The sequence below is a fragment of the Erythranthe guttata genome, chromosome 8, assembly GCF_056151865.1.
Source record: "Erythranthe guttata isolate IM_541 chromosome 8, IM_541, whole genome shotgun sequence".
NCBI lineage: Eukaryota > Viridiplantae > Streptophyta > Magnoliopsida > Lamiales > Phrymaceae > Erythranthe > Erythranthe guttata.
In genome coordinates, this window is record NC_142540.1 from 8,890,520 (window position 1) to 8,913,587 (window position 23,068).

At 32.6% G+C, this 23,068-nt stretch overlaps 1 protein-coding gene and 1 long non-coding RNA gene across 2 annotated transcripts; both read right to left on the reverse strand.

The window, feature by feature from the left end:
• Nucleotides 1–214: 214 nt before the first annotated feature.
• LOC105951109 (uncharacterized) lies at nucleotides 215–5,791 on the reverse strand. The gene is made up of 7 exons (XM_012974501.2): nucleotides 5,442–5,791; nucleotides 4,775–4,804; nucleotides 3,762–3,860; nucleotides 2,868–2,970; nucleotides 960–1,239; nucleotides 802–856; nucleotides 215–516 (listed from the first exon to the last, which is right to left on the reverse strand). Exons 1-7 carry the CDS (start codon nucleotides 5,586–5,588, stop codon nucleotides 439–441), a joined length of 792 nt encoding a protein of 263 aa, XP_012829955.2. The 5' UTR covers nucleotides 5,589–5,791; the 3' UTR covers nucleotides 215–438.
• A 6,874-nt stretch (nucleotides 5,792–12,665) lies between these two features.
• On the reverse strand, nucleotides 12,666–16,710 carry LOC148768468 (uncharacterized). Its single transcript, XR_016033111.1, has 2 exons — nucleotides 16,383–16,710; nucleotides 12,666–13,810 (listed from the first exon to the last, which is right to left on the reverse strand). It is a non-coding gene; the product is annotated as an uncharacterized LOC148768468 (long non-coding RNA).
• Between the last annotated feature and the right edge of the window lie 6,358 nt (nucleotides 16,711–23,068).

Sequence of the window (23,068 nt, forward strand, 5' to 3'; positions counted from 1 at the left end):
TTCGATGATCCAATAAAAATTATGACTAGAAGGCAAGATAAGCCATGTAAAGAACAAATTTCATTGCCGTGCAAGAATCACAAGGGTTGATAGACGGAACCATTTTTTCCACATCCAAGAGTCGGACAATTTTTTGATCGAGCAAAGGATATCAGATCTGCGAAGTAAGTGCAACTAACTTCTAACCGAAACTTAGCAGCAGTGGATGGTCTAATTTAAGAATAATGATTGTTCCACATACAATATAATAAGTTATGATGGGGTTTCAAGAATCTTATTCATGCATCTATCTATTATTAAGAAGAAAATAAGAAAGCTTTTTACATACATCTGTAAGTTACAACGAAAAATCAATAATTTTAAGCTTGAAGCCGAAAAGGAACAAAGAGGGGCTAAAAATATAAGTTAGTTTAATGCTCGAGGATTACACGAACAAAATTAGGCCGCCGCTGAGAGAGTGTTGCACAGTGATTTGTATGCATTCACACAATCCTTGAATTTCTCTTCAGCATTAGCCTGCAAAATTTCACATTTGTATATGTCAAGCAAAAAAACATATTCATTCAACTTTGGAATCTGAATGCCATACGAAATATACACAACTTTTTAATACCAAATTCAACTGATATCAAAAGTACTGCCATCAAATATCGATTGTTCTGACTGTGCGAAATATCAATTTTTTAGTTAAGGTGAAATATACGACACTGTTTTCTTGTAACTACAACTTGAGCATATCATGACAATTTTATAAAAAAGTCGACTTTGACATTTTAATTAGGAAAAAAGGAGAATAACTACCTTAGAAGAATCTTGGTGCTTGTCAGGATGCCACTTCAAAGCTGACACACGAAATCTGTAAGAAACACAATTATCATATAGTAAATCCTTAGAATTATGAAACCTCCTACAAACCATCGACCGGTTAATAAAATAAAGCAAGAGAAGAAAGTAATTACGCAGCCTTGACATCTTCAATTTCCAAGGGACCAGCTGCCGGTAAACCGAGGATTTTCCTATCAGCATATGTTCCTATAGTGAAAGACTTAACACCCGATTCTGTACTACTTCCATGTTTACTAAATCTACCGTTACTCCATCTATAATTTTGTGACCAATCAAATCCCGTTTCTGAGGCTCTGAAGGTCCAAGTAAAGTCTCTATTCCCAAATGCAGCGTGGAATATTCTATCAGGGTTGACATCATAATCTTCAGAAAAATTCTCTTTCCGATGCTTACCTGAAATTGAACGACATTTATTTTTTCAGGGGAAATGTTTAGAGGATAATCCCAAGAATACGAATCGCATGTAAAAGGATTTCACTGATGAACCAATTTCTATCTTCATTTTGGATTTTAAAATGGATAATGACGATGACGACAGCAACTATCACCCCCCAAAAAAAAATTCAAAAAGGAAAATTGATACTCCTAACCGATTAAGATTTATATATGCATGTACCTTTAAGTTGCATTGCCCAGTCTTGGTGGCAAGTGTATCATTTCCTCTTCTTTGTTCGTGTATACAAAGAAGCCTTGTAAATAATACAAATTGATTCAATCACCCCCATAAGTCATAACTACTGACAGAAAATCATAATTATCTTTCCGTACATTTTGAATGGAATTCTAGTGAAGCGGATGGACGTTAAATCTTTATAAATGTCATTTCAATAAGCAGAGACACTGCACAAATATAACTCGACGTCTTTCATCCTTCAATATGTCTTTTCAGAGAATCTTATTAAGGAGATGACATCAATCCTTCAACCAATTGGTACCATGATGTTTTATACGAATTCCAAGGTTGACAGACAACAGAGGAAGGAATTTAAAATTGCTACTGCACATTTGACCAAATTTGCTCTCTATTTTCTCAATTCAGTGGACTTCGAGTATTAGATAAATATAGGGGCAGATTTGGAGTTCATTTGTGTGTTGGAAAGCGCATGAATGGCCATTTTTAGGGGCAGTGGTGAGTAGTGACGGTGGACCAAATGGCAGACAGTGATTGTTACAAGGAGACAAAGAGATTGGAAAAACTTATAACAAACAAGAAAACAAAAAGAAAAACGAGAATAGAAGACAAATTAAACCAACAATTTTTAATAACACTGGCAAATTAGTCATTTTACTTGATTTCATCTATTCCTTGTATATATCATGTGTCACCAAAGACCCTTCACAATATCCTCCTACAACCCCATGGGTTTCTTGAATATTTGAGTAAAAACAGAACGATCTAACCTAATTAGCTCTAAACCTTAGACGCTAAACTATACGTCTTTTATATTATTACTAAGATAATCTTAGTAACCTAATTACTAAGATAAATTATACGTCTTTTATATTATTGGGTGTGTGTGTGTGTGACGGGGGAAGGCAGGTATTATCATTTGTAAGCAAGAGATTCCTAAAATGCCTTCACTAGTATTTAATCATATTTAATCGATCGTCTATATCTTATTTAACAAAGAAACAACATGACATTTTACAAGTATCCACACTACAATTAAGACCCGAACCCAACACCTTATCCTCATAATTGTAGAGTGTTCGACCACAGCCTTTTGTCACCTCTGCTAATTCTAATTAGCAATCCATCACAGAATAAATCAAAATCTAGTAACGTATTTGAGGATATGTGAACAATTGTTTTCAGCAGAAGATGGTAAATATACTCCAGGATAACAAAATTAAGGCATGAGGTTTTATGTGATTTTAAGAACATTCAGGAAAACAGGATTTCTGTAGCATCGATCTAAATGCAAGGAAATAGCTACATTAAGACGGTAAAACATGCAAATGATCTGAAAAGAGATCTCGGACACAATAACTCAGGCAAAAAAGTTTGAAGAGAAACTTACGTTTCATTTTCTTGTGGTAAGCTCTCCTAGCTTGACGAGCAGGTTTTATTCGAGATTTCTTGTTTAGCAGATCTTCGTAGTCAGCTTTTATCCTTGGGAACGACTGTACGTAGAAAATGAAGGGGGAATAATAATCCAACATAGAGAAGGGCAAGAACCATAAATAGAAAAACAAAAGCTACCGAACTGAATAAAAATAGTTTAAAAAGATCTCAAACAACCATGACGTTATGTGGAAATAGAAAAGCCTTTTAAGAAAAAGGACATGTGTTGGTCAAATCCAATTGTAACTAACATACTCCTACTTTTGTCTATTCCAAAAATAAATAAATTAATTAGTCATGACATAGAAGCAGAAGTATAATCAGATTATTTCAAGGTCTTGGCTACTTGTTACGAGAAAAATAAAAATAAACTCTTGATATTCATTTTTCAATTACTTGACATATTTCTGTATGATGGGTGTGGTGCAATCCCATCGAAATACGCTTTATGTAAACTATGTTCAATATAGAGAAAATGGGAAGTTATATTCTATGTAACGCATGCAGTTGATCCTATGTTCGAGAAGTGATGAAAGTTTTTGATAGTGAACTTGGATTTCAGGTACAAATGTATTCTTTTTGAAAGTGCGTACATCTTAAGTAACTAGAATTATAAATGAAAGTAATAGCATTGATCTGAGAGGAATTTCTCTCCCCATTATCTATAAATGGAGGAGTGAGGGGGAATAGCTCTCCTTGTTAACAATTTGGAGTGAGATTCAAATTAGAACCGTATCCCAAAGAAATTCCAGGATGAAAATATATATATAATGCTGACTCATATTGATTTGACACACGTAGGCGTAGGCATATTACATGTACACATAGTACTAGTGAATAAAATGCAGACCTCAGCTGTCGACGTTGAGCATCCCCCATTGAACAGTATATGTTTAAGAGCTTTTTTTGCATCAGAACGCTTCTGCCGTACTGCATATCTTATATAGTTCTGAACAAATTTTCTCAATATCAGAAATTTTCCCGAAAATTTTATATAGTTCTAAACGATACTTGATATTAAAAGAATGAACCATACATGATGCATAAGCTACTATTCTCTAACAAAGACTAAACGTCACACAATGTTCCAATAATACTATGTCAGTTGACGAATCTAGAAGGCAGGGGCGGACCCACCCAGGATAATTTAATTGGGGGGCGAATTTTGTTGAGAATGTTATCGAGCAAAAGTTAAAGGTTTCATTTGATTCGGGGCAACGCCCTTCAAGTTTTCAAGAGAGTGTTCATTAAGAAATAGCCAAAACAAGTAAAATATTTGTACATTCTAGCTAAAATAATATAAATCTTAATCGTATTATTTTAAGATTGTGCGAAATGACACTATAACCTATAATTTCAACTGTTTAAATGATTCAAGATTGACTCGAGCACAAGCTCAATTATATTTCTACACTTTTCTACATAGAGTAAATGAATCATACAAAAATTATAAAAAGTTTAAATCAATCCAAATAAGATGAATTCAAACACTCAAATAAATCTAATTAAACCAAGAAAAATGTTAACATAATAATAGATAAAGGTTAAAACTCAAAACCATTGGTAGGAGAACTATCTGTATTTATCTAATGTAAAAAAAAAATTACATAGAAAATACTATTAGAAAGAAAAAAAGTCCCTTCTGGCAAAGGCATGGGTACGCCCCAGCTAGAAGGGAATCAATGCCCAATAGAAATTCTAGTGTGTTAGAAAGAAATGTCTGATTAGTTGGACAAAAAACGAGTACATGCAACATCTTTTAATTTAACAATATAAAAACATCTATCTAACAGATAGGATCCAATAATGAAAATTTAATTCGACAAACGACTTCATAGAAAAAAAATATAGCAACTTACATACCTTTGATGGTTGTTTATCTGGTTTCACATCCTGCAGCATACATTAATTGTTAAACCACTGCATTTCGATAACAAAGAATATAAACCGCCAAAAATATCGTCATAACTTTTATTTCAGTATAACCAATAGGACAATATCAATTATCAAGTTCCAAAGTTCTTACTGACGTTCGTAAAACAACAAATGTCCGACTATACAATATAAATTCTTATTAGTTAATAATCAGTTACTTTTCAAATCAATATACATACACAACATTCTTCTTTGTTTCTTTTCTAAATGAATTTGAATATAACACAATCCATCAAATCGGTTACGAACAATTAACTCCGAATTGTAATCCCTGAGCAAAGTTTCGAACTTTCAGACGTTTGGATTCAATCTACATTACTATCCAAATCTGTATCTTTGTTAATATATATACAATAGAAAAAAAATAAACCAATTTGTTTCAAGGTCATTACCATTTACCATCCAAAATTAGGAAACATAAATAACACCCAAAGAGTTAAAGAACAAAATCGAGAAGTTCAAATACACTTATACAATTCCGTCATAGGTATATATATATATATATATATATATATATATATATATATATATATATATATATATATATATATATATATATATATATAATTTAAAAAAAAAAAAAAAAGAATCTTACAGAGTTGAAATTAATTTTCCATTTCTCGAAAAAAGCAGTAGTTGAATGAAACGGAGCAGAATTCGTTGTGGGTGAGGCAATCCTCGCCGATTGAGTAATGGTGTTGTTGAAAATCAAAAGGTTTCGCCATCGAGTTAAAACTTGCATAATGAATTAGCAAAATAAAAGATGAATTATTGAATTTTTAGGGATGGATATAAGAATTGTTGAAATGGGAGAAAGAAGAGGAAAAGATGAAAAGCGCGGACTGCGGGGAAACGGATATTCGAGGGCGATCTAGTCTGTCCAGTTTATTCATTAATTAAAAACGAAAATAAAGGGTTTGCAAATGCATCTACAAACAAAAAACCAAAGGCTGTAAATTTATTTTTGTGACTTTATTTCATTTTTAGTTTTTGTTCAAAAATACCAAAATCCTCTCAAATCCTCTTTGAACTCTCGCTAATTAAGCGAACCCTTTGAGATAAAAATTGCTTCTTTATGTACTTTTAACGTTTTATTATTGTTGTTTCGTTAACAAATTACATCCATTAGAATAAGTTTATGATTAATCGGAAAACAAGAAAAAAAATCCCATTTGTTTCGCGCTACGAAGCATGAAATTGACTTCTTCATTTCGTGCTTCGTAGCACGAAATAAAGGAATTTTTTAATTTTCAGATTGTTTTGTAAAGATTTACATGAAATCGAAGCATGTGTTTCGTGTAGATTTACACGAAACACATGCTTCGATTTCATGTAAATCTTTACAAAACAATCTGAAATGGAACAACATTTAAAAAAATCATTTCGTGTAGGATTACACAAAATGCAATGCATTACACGAAATGCAACATTGCATTCATTAAAAAAACATGAAAGTCGACAAAAGCGTGTTTTTTTTACCAAATAGTCGGAGTTGGTTTTGTCCATATTGATAATTGTTGTAATTCTAACTGATATTATCATAAAAAAAGGGGCTTACTATTCATAGTGCATTTTTTTCCGGTTACAGTGCGAAATAATTCAATTGTCAAGAAACCCTTTAACCTTTTTCCAAATCCTCTCAACCTTCAAATATACCGACTTTTGTAGATCGTGATTTATTTTCGTTACAATCAGTTAGAACACAACAATTATCAAGATGACCAATATCGATCCCGTTAATGAGGTAAAAAAAATACGTTATTGTCTGATATTGTTCGATTTTTAGTCGTTTCGTGTAAAATATCACGAAATTCTTCAACGCGTTTCGTGGTGTTCTATACGAAATTAACATCATATTCATGTTTCCAATAATTTCGTACAAAACACTACAAAATGTTAACTCGTATTTCGTATAAAATAATACGAAACAGACAGTAAAATGTTTGTATTGTGTGTTTTGTACAATTTTACACAAAATGTACACACGTAGTTCGTGTACTTATACACGAAATCCCTATTTTTTTGTGCAAGTATCTAACATATTTATATTTTTTTTACGCAGCGATATGAAGACAACTTGTATTTTGATCCCGCAGTTTTGGAGCGAAACGAATATGAAGATTTCTCTCACTTCTTCCAAGTTGATATTGTGTTCGATAGTAGGGAAGAATTAATCAAGTGGGCCAAAACAACTGCAGTTAGTCATTCTCACCGTTTGATTTGTCAATCTAGAAGGGAGAATGCACAGTATTTGACGTGTGACAAATACGGACATGGCCGATAAACGAATATCGATGTGGAAGATCCTAGAAACAGTGGAACACAAAAATTTGGTTGTCCGTTCAAAATTGATTATATTGGCAAAAAGTCAAGGTTTGATGAATATGGCGGTTGACTGTCAGCGATGGCATCCTCCGACTTTGTTTTCTCACGGACATGGTACGACTAGTCGTATAACTCCACAACAGAAAGCAATAATTAAAGAATTGAGAAATTCTCATGTGAAGCCAATGCTAATCATGGATAGATTGAGGAAAGGTGATTTGACGATACAAACCTCTATGAAGCATGTTTACAATGAGTTGGCCAAGATTAAATCTGAGGAAATGGAGGGCATGACTGTTATTCAGTTTCTGATGCATAACTTTCAACAAGGCGAGTATCGATATTGGCATCGCGTCGATAGTTAAACGAACAACACAATAACGGATGTTATGTTTGCATGTCCCGAATCTATTAAGTTACTACGACTGTTCCCGTATGTTATATTGATGGACTGCACATACAAAACCAATAAGTAAGTAAAAATTACGATTGTTTAAATTATGATAGTTGTGTTATAATGTATTGTATTGTTTAATTATGTAAAAAAAAACATTGATGTAGGTATGTAATGCCTCTTTTGGAAATAATTGGGATAACTCCAGTTGGGAGGAATTTTACGATTGCTTTTGCATTTATGTCGCATGAAGATGCAGACACCTATGAGTGGACTTTGAATTGTTTGAGAGAGTTGTTAGATGGTGTCGAACCTGATGCGATCTTGACAGACGGGGAGTTGGGTCTCTTAAAAGCACTGCCAAATGTCTTTCCAGTTTCGTATCATATGTTGTGTATATGCCATATAAACACAAATATTGAGGCAAATACGAATTTATGGGAGGCAACAAAGACCGATGTCTAATATTCCGACGTGGGCTGTGGGCTAAGCTGGTGAAATCAGAAACCGAAGCAGAGTATCATTACAATTACAATGAAATTGTTGGACGGTATGCATGATATCCTAGACTGATACAATATTTGAATGATACGAGGTTGATATACAAGGAGAAGTTTGTCCGAGCCTATAGCCGCAATGTGTATCATTTTATTAACACGAGCACCAACAGGTATTACATATTTTAGCTATTTAAATGATATTATTTAAATGATAAAATATATTGTATAAAAATAATATTTATATTGTCGTTGTATACTTTGATTGTCTTTGTAATCGGATAGGGTAGAGAGTGCTCATTCTTCTGCAAAGGGTTGGTTAAATGCTTCGTCCGGAGGTCTGGATAACGTGCAAGGCAAACTTCGGGACCAAGTTTATATCCAAATTAGTCAGCTGAAGTGGGATTTTTCATTATCACCCAAGATAAGGAAGCATAATATAGCGTAGCCGTGTTTTCAGGGTTTGATTTGTTATGCTACGCATCTGACATTGGAGAAATTGGATCAAGAGGTGGAGTCCCCGACGATACAAGATCCGAGTATTTGCACACACTATCTTTGGAATACTCATGGGCTCCCTTGCGCGTGCAAAATTGTGCAGAAAATGGAAGATAATGACACGTTCGTCAGTTCAGACTTGCATCCATTCTGGAGTACCATGGCAGTTGAACCTTCGGAGCTACCTGAGTATCAAGTAAACCGCGAGGCAATTGTGGATAGACAAATTGATGACCTGAATTACCATTTAAAGAAGATGAATTACACGACCAAGATAAATGTCGTGGCCTCATTGCGTGGCATCATTTATCCATCTACGTCGCATCTGTCCGAGCCATCATTTGCTAAGACCAAAAGACGACCAAAGAATAACTCGATAAAGAGAGACCCTTCCGGATGGCAGTATCATATTGATGAGGAGAAAATTAAGTCGTCTTGTGGTTCCAAGGGTCGCCAATCCTCCCCTGGTGCAAAAACTCCTAAAGAAAATGTTGATAGAAGCACTGATGGAATGCCTCAATCGAAGATGAAAGGTCGTGGTTCTCGTATTCCCACACAAGAATCTGCTGCCCCTACAATACCTGCACATGAATGAATCGACTTCTATTCTTTCGTGCCCACATTTATGGTCCGTCTTGTTCAAGATTATGTTAACGTGATGGCGGATGGCAACTGTGGGTACCGGTGCATTGCTCAAGCCATGTACGGGGATCAAGAAAGATGGCCGCAAGTGAGAGGGGAGTTGCTTATTGAGTTATACGAGCATGCTAATGTGTACACGGCGATGTTTGGCAGTATTGGATACGTTGATGTCATACGCAAGTGTGACTGGTCCTCAGGGCCTTGTCCACAAGCTTATTGGATGGACATGAATGAAACGAGATTGGGCATTGCTACCAAATACAGTGCATTGGTGGTACTTTTGACCCAAGTAGGGAGTATGACTTACCTTACTATGTTTGGCAATGGTCACTTATCATGTATGATTGTTGTGACATTACACAACAATCATTTCAGGCTTGTTAATTTGGTTGCGAATAGTCCTCTACCACATATCCAACCGGCATGGGTACATCATAGAGCTAAAAACCTGAGGCACTTACTCAAAATGTTCAAATCCCGACTACTCTTGTACGAACAATTAAAGTCTGGTCGGTAGTTCAATTTGTATTTGTATTTGAATTTTAGTTCAATTTGTATTTGTATTTGAATTTTAGGTCAATTTGTATTTGTATTTGAATTTTAGGTCAATTTGTTTTTTTACTTGAGTTTACGAATATTTATGTCAATTTATTGTATTTATTTGAGTGTCAACAAATAAGTTGGTTAAATAAAAAAAACTCAATTAATGATTTCGTACTATTTTGTACGAATTAGCTTAAATTTTGTGTAAAATTCCACAAAATATAAGTTGTCATTTCGTGTTTTTTGTCACAAAACTAAAGAATGTTTTCAATCCCCCAGTTTCATCCTCCTAGTTCTATAGTGATGAACACGTATACTTCGTGTAAAAATACACGAAACTGTTTAATGCATTTCGTAATATAACCCACGAAATAGCGGGCGAATTTGGGTTTTTTTTTGGGGAAAGTTACAAATGAAATAAATCGCACTGCAAGCAAGTAAGAAACATTATATGAATAGCATTTCAGTAAAAAATGACGATTTGCAAAGTTTTAAAACTTCGATCGTGAGAGAATTTGAAAAAAAAGTTAAAGGTTTCTCAACAAATGAATTAAATTGCACTGCAACTGGAAAAAAATGCACTACGAATAGTAAGCCCCTATCATATATATAAAAGAAAGAAACGCTGGGTAACCATAACAAACCCTAATGACATTTCTGTAATTATTTATTTTTAATATTTTTTTGTACTCATTTTCTTACTATATTTTCAGCAATTGTCAAAATTGACACTGAACCGTGAAGAATCCGGTTTCAATCTCCTATTTTTCATCAATATATATCAAATCTTAAGAAAAAAAAGATAGAAATTTGATTTGTTAAATTGATTATTTTTTTTCACTTTTAAAATACGATCTCGTGCATCGCACGAGAAAAAAAATGCTAGTTATTAATCATATAAAGCTAAAAAGTTAAGAAGGTGGTCGATATCGGATTTCTTCAAACAATGAGTGTTTTGTGATATAACATTATTGTTAAATCGCAATACGAATACTTAATTTACAAATCACACACACACACACACACACACACACATATATATATATATATATATATATATATATATATATATATATATGATTATTTGACAAAATCCCCATCACACAAGTGTAATTATAATCAGTCCATTTTTTTACAACTTTTTGAGATAAATCCATTTCAGCATTTATTAATTAAAAGTAATAAATTATCACAATTATACCCCTAACTTAAAATAACGTATGTTTTAAGATTGAAAATAAAAAAAAATATGTAATATTTTTTCCTATTATACCGTAACCGCACCTTCTCAAATAATCTACGATTCCCGTCCCTTGATTATAGAGAACCGTTTCAACGTAATCGGTATTTTTTCCACATTATTACCGATCTCATTGCATGAGCAGAAAAGGCGTCTCAAGAAGATACATAGCGGCTTTCGTGCTTTTACGCAAACTATGTAAGTGAATACTAGTCGTGGTTTGATCACTATTCGAAATAATGTTAATATGAATGCACATGTTATTTTTCCCCCTCTATTGTTAAGTGGTTGTTAGCAGCTAGTCGATCGATCCTTTCAAATTACATAGTGGTTTTGACATAATGCCGGATTTCAAAGTTACATGTCCGTTTTAAGTATTATTATCGTACATGTGTCAGATTTATACTGTATTTTCACTACCGTGGTAATATGTCTTTTATTTCCCTTGTTAATAACATGATTTTTTTTTAAAACATTACCATGTTATTATTTGTGCAGTTTCATGGATTCCAATATGACCTTTGTGTTGAGGTTTCGAGGGATTGTTGCAATAAAGTGATGGTCTGATCGCATGAATTTTGATTCGTTGATAAATATATTTGGTCGAAGTGGGACGTGATCAATAGAGGTGGGTTTGGTAGAGCAACCGTACCAAACCCCTCGAATCACTACCATTACCGAAATTTCGGTATTATGAAATCCATTACCATTGTCCTACCAAAAACTTCGGTATATTGAAAGTTCGGTACGGTAGGGTATAGTAATGGTAATTACCAATTTATATTATTTACTATTTAAGTCTAAATTGTATATCATTTTTTTGAAAGAAATTCAAGGTATACATGTTTAAAATGTAAAATATAAGTATCCTAAATATATGTTCTAAATTTACCCAATGTAAAATATTTCATAAATAAAATTATAACATAAAAACTTTTAACATCAATTACATCATCATTAATAAAAGCAATTTAAAATATTTTTAACATACCTAAAGAGTATAATTAATTTTAACTAATAGTAGTTAGTTAGGATACTATGTTCACCTTTTATATATAATAAATGAATTATTAAAATAAAATTTTATTTATTTATAATGTTTCGGTACGGTAGGGTAATACCATTTTAATAATACTCTGTGTCGTTGCCCTGCGAAAACATTTCGGTAGGGTACGGTAATAATTAGGTAGAGAATCGGTAGGGCAACGGGTTGGTAGGGCAATTTGGTAAAAAAAAACCCACCCCTAGCGATCAACGGACGTAACTTCACTTTGACTTATAAGTTTGACGTGTATGACGACTGCATCCTTGCGAACAACGATGATTTGACATCAATGTTGTTCATCATGCTTGAGATTGGTGCTGGTCGTGTGGAGATAACCGTAAAGGAACAGGAAATTGCGGATGCCAATCTTGGTGATCGTATCCAAATGCAACCAGTGCAGACGATTATAACATTGGTCGAATACGATAGGGCTGCAGTCGTTAGTGAACAACAAAACATTGTAAACATATCAACAGGTAACGGCAAGAGATTGTTGAGTGCGTAATGGGCTAACATAATTAAAAATGAAGACCAAGAATTTGCTGGAGGGGCTAATGAGTTCAGGAAGTCGCTTGTGAAGTTGTCGGTGGAGATTGGGTTTGAATATGTGCATTATAAGAATTAAACATGCAGGGTTCGGGCTGAATGTCAATTCAAGGATGAAAAGCAATGCCCGTGGAGGATACATGTGTCCGTAGACAAGTCTAACAATTACTTCTACATTCGTAAGTACAACAATAACCACATATGTGGATTGTTTTTCGGCACTGCTAGCAAGAAGCTTGTCACTTCTGATGTAATACGGAACTGATCGAGGGTTATATTCGAACGATGCCGACAATTACTCCTTGGCAAATTCAAGCACAGATAAAAGAAAATTACGGGCTTGACATAACATACTACGTGTCGTGGAGATCAACCGATGGCGGGAGGGACAAGATTTTTGGCGATCATGGGCTTTCATATTCGTTCCTCCCCGCGTATTTTCGAGAAGCCGAGCATGCAAATCAAGGAAGTGTTTTCCACCTTGAAGTCGATGAGGTCAAAAACATCTTTCGTCGATGTTTTTTTTCATTTGCTGCTTGCTTGGAAGGCTTCAAACTCTGTCATCCCGTTGTTATGATTGATGGTACGGTTTTGAAAAGCAAGCATGAAGGAATTCTACTAAGTGCAGTGAAACAGGATGGTGACGAAGGTAATCTTCATTTATTTTGTCATCGGCATTTATTAAAAATATTATCATAAAAAACCCTACATATATATAATTGACTTGCATGTATATTCCCGATCACATTCGTAGTTGTTAGTGTAGCACCCTCAATGATTTAAAAGAATTTTAGAAAGATATTTTGAAAGACGGACTTGGAAAAATTTTGGATCCAATTTGATCTTTGAGAAAAACCACTTTACAATTTTAGAACCATTTCCTTTTACTTCAAATCTAACCCACAATCGGAAAATAAGATTTTTCATAGAGAGTGTACCATAACATGAACGGGATTTTGAAAATAATCTTGATGTGGCGGAATAATCCACATAAAACATTATCGGGGTTTAGAAAACACTCGTAAGACAGCGGAAGGAAATACACTTTATTTTTAAATACCCCCGTTTAATAGACTGGGTTCCCCAAATCAGAGTACAAAATTAAAATTCGATATCTTGGCTAGATATTTTAGAAATCGTTGACGTGATAAAAATCCGGGTTAAACAGCCAAGGCATCAAGGCTAGCGATTCCTCAAACTCCACTCCGCCGGCCTCCTAAAAAGCTTGGAGAACCTGAAAAGATAATTTGCATAAAAGCATGAGCCCAAACACTGGCTCAGTAAGGACATTAGTCTTAGTCTGACGAACTCACGCCTCTCTCATCGTATCTCTCACGACCTATGGGAGTCCTAAAGTATTCCTCTATGTCCTTTCCAACTAATTTGTTTTCTCTACAAACACGTCACACATATTCAAGCATATAATTACACATATAAGCACATAACATATTTTTCTTGAAATCGAGAGCATTATAACAAAAGTATGGTTTTGTTTCGAAAACTACTTGAAAATCATTATGGGAATAATTCATGAAAATTAATTCATAATTTACTTGGGAATCCAATTTAGGCATAAAGTCCCTTTGAACGAAGTTCCCCTTTTTAAACAAACGGAATTTCTTTTAAAATCTTTTGAAAATCATTTTTCTTCCAAAATCATTTTTATGCGTAGATGCGTATGACGGGATCCCTATCAAAACCCTAACGTAAGCATCGACAATAGACGTTTTTATACTGAGCCCGGTCTTTGGTGAGAGCTACCCACCCTGCAGTCTATAGTAACTTGTCATTTTGGGATACCGGCCCGCCGTATCCCGTGTCTATTCATCGGAGCAACGTCACTGTTTCGACTCTTCTATACTAGACCATGCAACCATTTAATGACTCGAGGAATGCACGTAATTTAAAGATCTTAATACACCATTCAAATAAACAGTAATAATTTCAAGTACGTCATTCACATAATTTCAAAGGAGTTAAATCACATCACTCGATAATCAAATCATATGAATTGGGAGCAAATTCCGAAACAATAGTAAGCACATATAGATCAAACATTAGTAATAAAGACACATATACTTTTACACGTATATACACATAGGCACTTATACGTATTTATATACTTATACATATACGTATATACTCTAATTTATAACTATGGGTTATAAGTTTCCTCAACCCGAGGGGAGTACGCCCATAACATCATAGGTCTAAACTATCGATATACATATATATACTTATATATATATATACATACTTATACCTCATAAGAGTAAAAACATTATTCAAATAATCATCATGAAATTCAATATTTCACATAATTCCTATTCAAGGGACTATAGAAAATCAAATCTCATTAGAAGTACTAGCACATAGAAGGTTTCAAGAACAACGTATCGTTCTAAATATATACTAGTCTTTTTGTCTTACATATATCTACTCTAATAATGGTTCTTAGAGGGGACATAATAATCTAAGAAACGTAATCTATATTTATTACCATGTTAAGTCATGCCTCAAGAGTTTAAACCATGCCCACAAAGGACGCCTTTAATCCAAAGTAATTCGTTTTAAGGAAAATCGGACAGTTTTGACACTTTAACTTTGAAAATACATTTCTCTTAAACCGTAACTCCAACAATTCTGAAACTTTAACAAAATACTCCTGTATCAGTGGAAAAGACTCCTTTAAAACAGTTTTCCAAAATAACCAGTAGCCTAAGAGAAATAAGTAAAACAGTACAGTAGTATGGTCACACTTTCAGAAACAGAACCAGCCACTTTAAAAATACCCAATAAATCACCCTTTTGTTAAAACACTGCACACCTTTGTCGAAAACTGGTTTTATAAGTTATAAATCCATTACAAGTGGAATAAAGGAAACCAAACTAGGAAAACATCGATTTTAAAAGCAAATCCTCAGCTGACTCAAAAACTGTGCAGGTTTAGTAAATAATTCATATCTTAATCATCTGAAATCCGATTGATGATTAAAATATATCAAATTAAAGAGAACAGAAAGATCTAGTTACCCATGAAATTTCGTGAGTTTAGGAAAACAGGGCACCTGTGAAACATGCAGTAAACTCCGAGACTGAAAACCTGAAAATTCATTAGTGATCTATATCTACATCTTTGATCAAAACAGATCTGGCAGTTTAGGCACTATAAATTCATAAATTCATATCTCCTAAACCGTAGATCCAAACCTGATGAAATTTGGAAAACATGTTCATAACTAAGTCTAGTTTATAGGGTTAAAACAGTTTATGAAGAAACTCGTCTATGTAAGAGATATAATCAGTTTAGTGCAGTAACATAAGCAGAAATTCAGAACAGATCCAGTAACTTTAAAAATACCAAATAATTCATCACTTAATCTAAAAGTTACCCAATTCTGTAGAATATTAGTTTAATAAGTAAATAATCATATTCGAGTGAAATCAATTCAATAAGAGTAGTATAAAAAGCTATTTAACACATAATTCGTGGATGACTCCGAAACTGTGCAGATTCAGAAAACGATTCATAACTCACTCAATACAAATCCGATTTATGCATAATTTATATCCACATGAAGCTAACCGAAAGATATAGACTACCATAAAATTTAATAATTTTATCTTAGGGATTACCCGATGAGACATGCAATACAATCAGAAGCTACGAAACTGAAATTCAATTAGTGTTCATCAAGAACTTTATCTTCTAAAGCCCAAAATTAAAACCACAACATATAATTCATTAAAACCCATATAATTTATATTAATTAGGTTATTATTTCAGTAAAGACCAAGGTCCTTACCCAAGAGCAAGAAATCAAAGATGAAGGAGTAAGAAAACCAAATCAAAGATGTAGGAGTAAGAAAACCAAAGGCTCGGTGGATTTTCGGCGGGTTTAGCTTGGATGTTCTTGGATGGCTTTGGGGCTAAGTTTGAAGGATGTGAAGGGGCTGTTGCTTGAAGATTTTTAGCAGAATTGCAGAAGAGGGAGTTTCTCTTGGAGAGGAATTGAAGAGAGGAAGGAGAGAGAGGCTTTGATGGGGTGATGGAAGAAGAGAATTCTTCTTTGGGGCTGTTTTTTATCGATGGAGAGGGAGAGGAGAGGGGCCTTTTGGCTGATGTTTTGGTGTGAAGAGATTGTGAAGAGGAGGGGTTTATTTATAGGGGAGATGAAGCCCTTATTTGCAATATAAAAGACATTGGGGTTTTATTGGAAATTTGGAAGAACATACCTTTGGGGCTTCTTAGCAATATAGAAGAGAAGAGGGGAGTCCTTAATAATTAATAAACTTAGGGAGAAATCCACTTTCCCCTCACACACAACACACGCCACACGGCCAATACACACACACTAAAACATATAATTCATAAATTATAATTAGGATACCAATTAATCACATCATCTCAATCCTAGATTAATTATCAATTAAAGCACATCATTAAAATCCATGGACTAAAGCACATAATTCATTAAATCACATAATTAGAATCAACTACTCAATTAATAATAATGTCTACTTCTAAAAAATACTATAATGTATCTAAATCACATAAACACATAGAGAACGTATAAATTGCTACTCGATTCATGAAATGCACGTATATTTGTATTTACTATATGTTCAATATAATCATATATAAATGCTTATGAAAATGCGGGTTGTTACAGTTAGCGAAGAGACAGACGACAACTGGGATTGGTTTTCAAAACATTTTAAGGTTGCAATAGGGACGGACAGAACGCTAGCCTTCGTTTCCGACAGAAACCACGACATTCTTCAAGATGTCAAGAACGTGTTCCCGGATTGTGTTCATGGTTATTGTTACAAACATTTAACTTTGAATCTCAAATATAAATTTAGGGGTGCTACTAAGAATCATCGTAACGCAGTTCTCAAATAGTTTGAATACTGCATACGCTGTTACTAAACAAGAATTCGGAAGAAACGTGGAGAAGCTGCGAGCAACGGGCGGACCCAAAGTTTGTAAATTTCTGGCAGATGCCCCTAAAGATAAGTGGCCCTACACATATTTTGTGGGACAACGGTATGGTCAGATGACGTCAAACAATTATGAATTGTGGAGTTCACAAATTAGGATGAGGAGATTACTTCCGATAACGAATTTAATTGATGGTACTCGTATATTGGTGACGGCGCAGATGTCACGTAGGCTAGGTGAGGCATATGATTGGCCAACCGTGTTGTGCAACACGTATGATAAAAAGATGAGGTTGTTGGTTGATAAAGGCAGATCGTGGCAGGTGAAAAAGTCGTCTGATTATGTGTGGGAGCTGTTTTACGACCCGAATGGCTATTGTTGATGTTCGATCTGGGACGTGCTCTTGCAGAATGTGGCAAATAAACGGTATACCGTGTGTGCATGCTGCCACAAAAAAAAAAAAATCACCATATGGGTGGCACATACCAACACGTTGATCACTGTTTTCATAAATTGACATTCATTGTGCAGCCAACGACAGATGATGTAGATGCACTCATTGGCCCACCTGAACTTCGAACTCGCCGAAGGAGGCTGAAGAGAAAGAGGATTCCGAGTAGGGGCCAATTGGTCCCCCGTACTATTATGTGCAGTAAATGTAGGGGGATGGGCCACCATAACAAGAACTCTTGCAAAATGGTTGCATAATGATCGATGCGTTGCCTCTATATATTTTTTGTTTATACTTTTCATCTCAATATTTTAATAATTATGCTGTCGTTTAAGACGCGTTTTGTGGATCAATAATGCAACTTTGAACTTCACCCCCATCAGGCACAATCTGCTAATTTGTAATTTGTTTTCATGGAAAACAAATGGAATTTTATATTACGATGTATTTTCTGTTTCATTTGCCATGTCACAACATATGTAGACAACCAATTTCGTTCAACTATAAAATTCTCATTACACCACTACTTCAGTTAGTACACAATGAGCACAATACATACCTCTGTGTAAGAGTGAGTAGTGGTATTTACTAAATGGATTATAAAACATAAACTATTATGTTGCAAACTTTTGTACTTTTTTTATTTCATTAATTACACAACACAAAAAAACTGTAGTTCTAAAACCACACCTATTCAATAATGTGTTATCAACTATTAGTAGTGGTTTTAGATCAATGTCACAGTACACAATGAAATATCATCAAATCAACATTTGATCAGTGATGAGTTTACATTTCAAACGGTAATTTTTTTTGGCGTATAAATTAGTATGGAAACATGAAAAGCTTGTAAACCATTGTTTATTAATAATTCTTAGTAAACCACTACATGGTTTTGGTACACAATTTTGAAGCACAACATATACCCCGCAGTAGCAGCAAGTACAGTTATTTAATAAACGGATTATAACAGTTTAAGTATTATGTTGCAAATCCTGTTGTTCCTCCTTTTTTAATTTGCATCAATTTAACAAAACAAAACAACTATGGTTGTTTTGTTACCTGACCTGTTCAACAATGTGTTTTCAAAACTACTATTGGTGGTTTTTGGCAGCTCACATTATACAACGAAATATCGTCAAATTGACGATCGATTTGTGAGGATTTTTTTCAAACAATAGCTTTTTGGGTATAAATTAGTATGGAAACACGAAAACATTGTAAATACATAAACCGTTGTTTCACTATAAAAGGACCGGTTTAGTTCTAAAAAAACATCTATTAAATATCAAAATTATTGATATACAGTGTGGATTTAGTGTCCATTTTTTTTAAACCCATCATACAAATAAAACCAGTTAAGTTAACAAACAAATATGGTTTATAACAGTACACTCATAACGCTATTATGAATACATAAAATCCAATTGCATACGAACTTATAACACGGACTTATCAACAAACGACATAACGCAAAACAAACGTGGTTCATTCCAAAATAAAATCATAATAACCCATCAAAAACGAGAAAATCAAACAATACGTTAATTAATCTCCACGGCTATATTTCACATGACTAAACGATAAATAAAGCGTATGCCCAAAAACTGAATTCCAAAAAATCACAAAAACAATATGCAGATAAACAAATCCCAAAATATTACCCATTTTCGCCCCTTACATCTATTGTATACTTTATTTTTGCCCCATTCCAGTACAGTCTCGACGATCTCTTTTCTCGTGTTTGGAATATCCTTAACGCCTTGTGCTTTTGTAATAATTATTTTATTTTCAAAGTACTGCCTCACAATGTAGCAAACAACGACCCGACAGTCGACACTATCACTCTTCTGTTGTGGAGCATCATTCATTAAAACCACTTCTTCGTCATACGCGATATCAAGTTTGTGATATCTCCCCGTCTTATCCACCGTAGCTTTGTGGTTACATAATAAAAATATCAGGTTAAACCTACTAATTCATAGATAACGAATGCAATTTAATTGCATAAATGTTGTGTTAAGCTAACAAATCTCTATGGATTACTAGAAGATTTGCGTCCTGCATATTTACTATCAAGGGATTGTAGAATTTATAATCACTTTCGGACTTCTCGAGCACAAGAACTGTCCAGTGATCATTACCCCTCCTATCATTTGTATTGATCTGCAGAATTGGGAATATCAGGATATCATAATTGCAGATGTCGGCCGGTGGATCGAACATACCATCACCTCTTCTGCGGATTGAGTCCTGCAAAGCACAAATCATTTATACAATTCTCATTAAGTGATTAAAGAGTACGCAACTGTGTATAATATGTACCGGCAACCAAGACGGGAACACGAATATTTTACGATCATTGCTCGTATAATCAAGCTTCTTGACGGCGCAACGTTGCTGATCTAGCGAAAGAATTTGGCAGTAGCCGTCCACGAGCTGTGGCATTAAAACACAACAGAACAAGTTGAATTACACACACATATACTGGAAATGAATACACGAAAACAAAAACTCGTATAATTTAATTACACCATTGGAAATGCTCTCATTCTGAATGCAAGCAAACGAGTTAGATGCCAGGCCGCACACTGTCCTCTCATCGTTTTGCCAAAGTACTTTGCTGCAATAAATAAAGGTACATCCTTAAATACATTACTCACAAGTATTAATATATGTAAAACAATAAGTATAAGCGAATTCGTAATACGCCAATGTTATTTATGTTTTCAGCAACATAGGTATACGTCTAATAAAACAAACTGCATAAATATATAAATAAATAAAATACCAAATCCACTACACATATGAACAAACTAATAATTCAGAGCCATATTAATATGTATATGCAGGACGAACAAAATAACTTATTTAGAATATATGCATAATTCAGAGCCAAAAAAACAAAATTAAGTGGTTTAAACAACTATAGTTAAGTTGTTTATAAAAACCACACAAACAAAATTATTTAGAATACGTGCATAATTCAGAACCACCTATAATTTTTTTTTTGGGTTTCAAAAAACAGAGAAACCACATAACATATGTAACATACATACACAAATCAAAACCACATCAGTCAACACCATCCACAATATGTAGAATGGTGTAAACTTGATCTCAGATTATATGAACACAAATCAAAAATTCCAACTGCAACATAGATTTAGGTCTTATAAAAAACTGCATAAAGATAAAAAAAAAATATAACAAAATCCACTATACATATGAACAAACTAATAATAAATTGTTACCTTATTGTCTCTTCTGATTTTGCCATAGAATCAATGAACTGCCGGTTTTTCTGGCTCTGCTTCGTGTAAGCCCCGAACTTCTTGTAGTTTTTTCAGTGTACTAAGAAGATGGTTTTTCTCATAAGGCATCACGATATTTCGTTTGGACCTTGTTCTCCTAGAAAAAACAGATGTGGCCTCTCTCTCTCTCCACGTGCTTGACGAAAACTTCATCCACATCGAAGTCGTCGTCGGGCTGTTAGATAACTGTTACATGTGCCTTATCATTCAGGGCTGCAGTTAGGCTATGAATTCGAGCTTCTAGGTATTCAAATAGCGGGGCATCTGCCTTTTGTTTGTCGGACATTATTTTCGATTCGGTTTCAAGATCGATAATCTGGAGATCAGTATCGGGGTACATCGTGCATGTCAGTCAACTCCTTCTTGGGTTCCGTATGCGATAATAAATCCCACTTTGACATGTCATCCTTTTTTAACCCCTAGGATATATATATATATATATATATATATATATATATATATATATATATATATATATATATATATATATATATATATATATTAGTTTGTTTTCTGAAACATGTATATTGATACAATGTATTCAATCAAATTTCTCTCAATAAATTTTCTTAGCAAAATGATTTGATTTTTGAAAATCAGTATAACATAACATGACCTATTATTATTATTATTATTATTATTATTATTATTATTATTATTATTATTATTATTATTATTATTATTATTATTATTATTATTATTATTATTATTATTATTATTATTATTATTATTATTATTATTATTATTATTATTATTATTATTATTATTATTATTATTATTATTATTATTATTATTATTATTATTATTATTATTATTATTATTATTATTATTATTATTATTATTATTATTATTATTATTATTATTATTATTATTATTATTATTATTATTATTATTATTATTATTATTATTATTATTATTATTATTATTATTATTATTATTATTATTATTATTATTATTATTATTATTATTATTATTATTATTATTATTATTATTATTATTATTATTATTATTATTATTATTATTATTATTATTATTATTATTATTATTATTATTATTATTATTATTATTATTATTATTATTATTATTATTATTATTATTATTATTATTATTATTATTATTATTATTATTATTATTATTATTATTATTATTATTATTATTATTATTATTATTATTATTATTATTATTATTATTATTATTATTATTATTATTATTATTATTATTATTATTATTATTATTATTATTATTATTATTATTATTATTATTATTATTATTATTATTATTATTATTATTATTATTATTATTATTATTATTATTATTATTATTATTATTATTATTATTATTATTATTATTATTATTATTATTATTATTATTATTATTATTATTATTATTATTATTATTATTATTATTATTATTATTATTATTATTATTATTATTATTATTATTATTATTATTTTCATAGTTCACTTCATACATACACCAAGTATCTTCTATTAATATTTAAGTAAAATCATAAAGTTTCTTTTAATTTTGATTAGTCCAATATAATTTTTCGATACTTATTTAAATTTAAGGCAATATATAAAGTTTTAATGTTATTTAGAAATCAATATCACTATCAAAAGACTCATATTAAATATAATATGAATTAGGTAAAATTTTGTTTAAGTGGTAATATCAATTGATTTTTAATTATTTTCATATCTATCAATCCTCGTTAGAAGACCAGTTGATACTTAGCTTTTACCCTTAGACTAGGGTCTAAGATTCAAACCCCCCTTGTTA

Excerpts from the sequence above, each read along its gene's own strand:
- LOC105951109 (XM_012974501.2), bottom strand. The coding sequence starts at position 5,588 with ATGCAAGTTTTAACTCGATGGCGAAACCTTTTGATTTTCAACAACACC. Across the intron at positions 4,805-5,441 it reads GGAAAATTAATTTCAACTCT|GATGTGAAACCAGATAAACA; the intron begins GTAAGATTCTTT and ends TGTATGCTGCAG. Across the intron at positions 3,861-4,774 it reads CAGATAAACAACCATCAAAG|AACTATATAAGATATGCAGT; the intron begins GTATGTAAGTTG and ends AAATTTGTTCAG.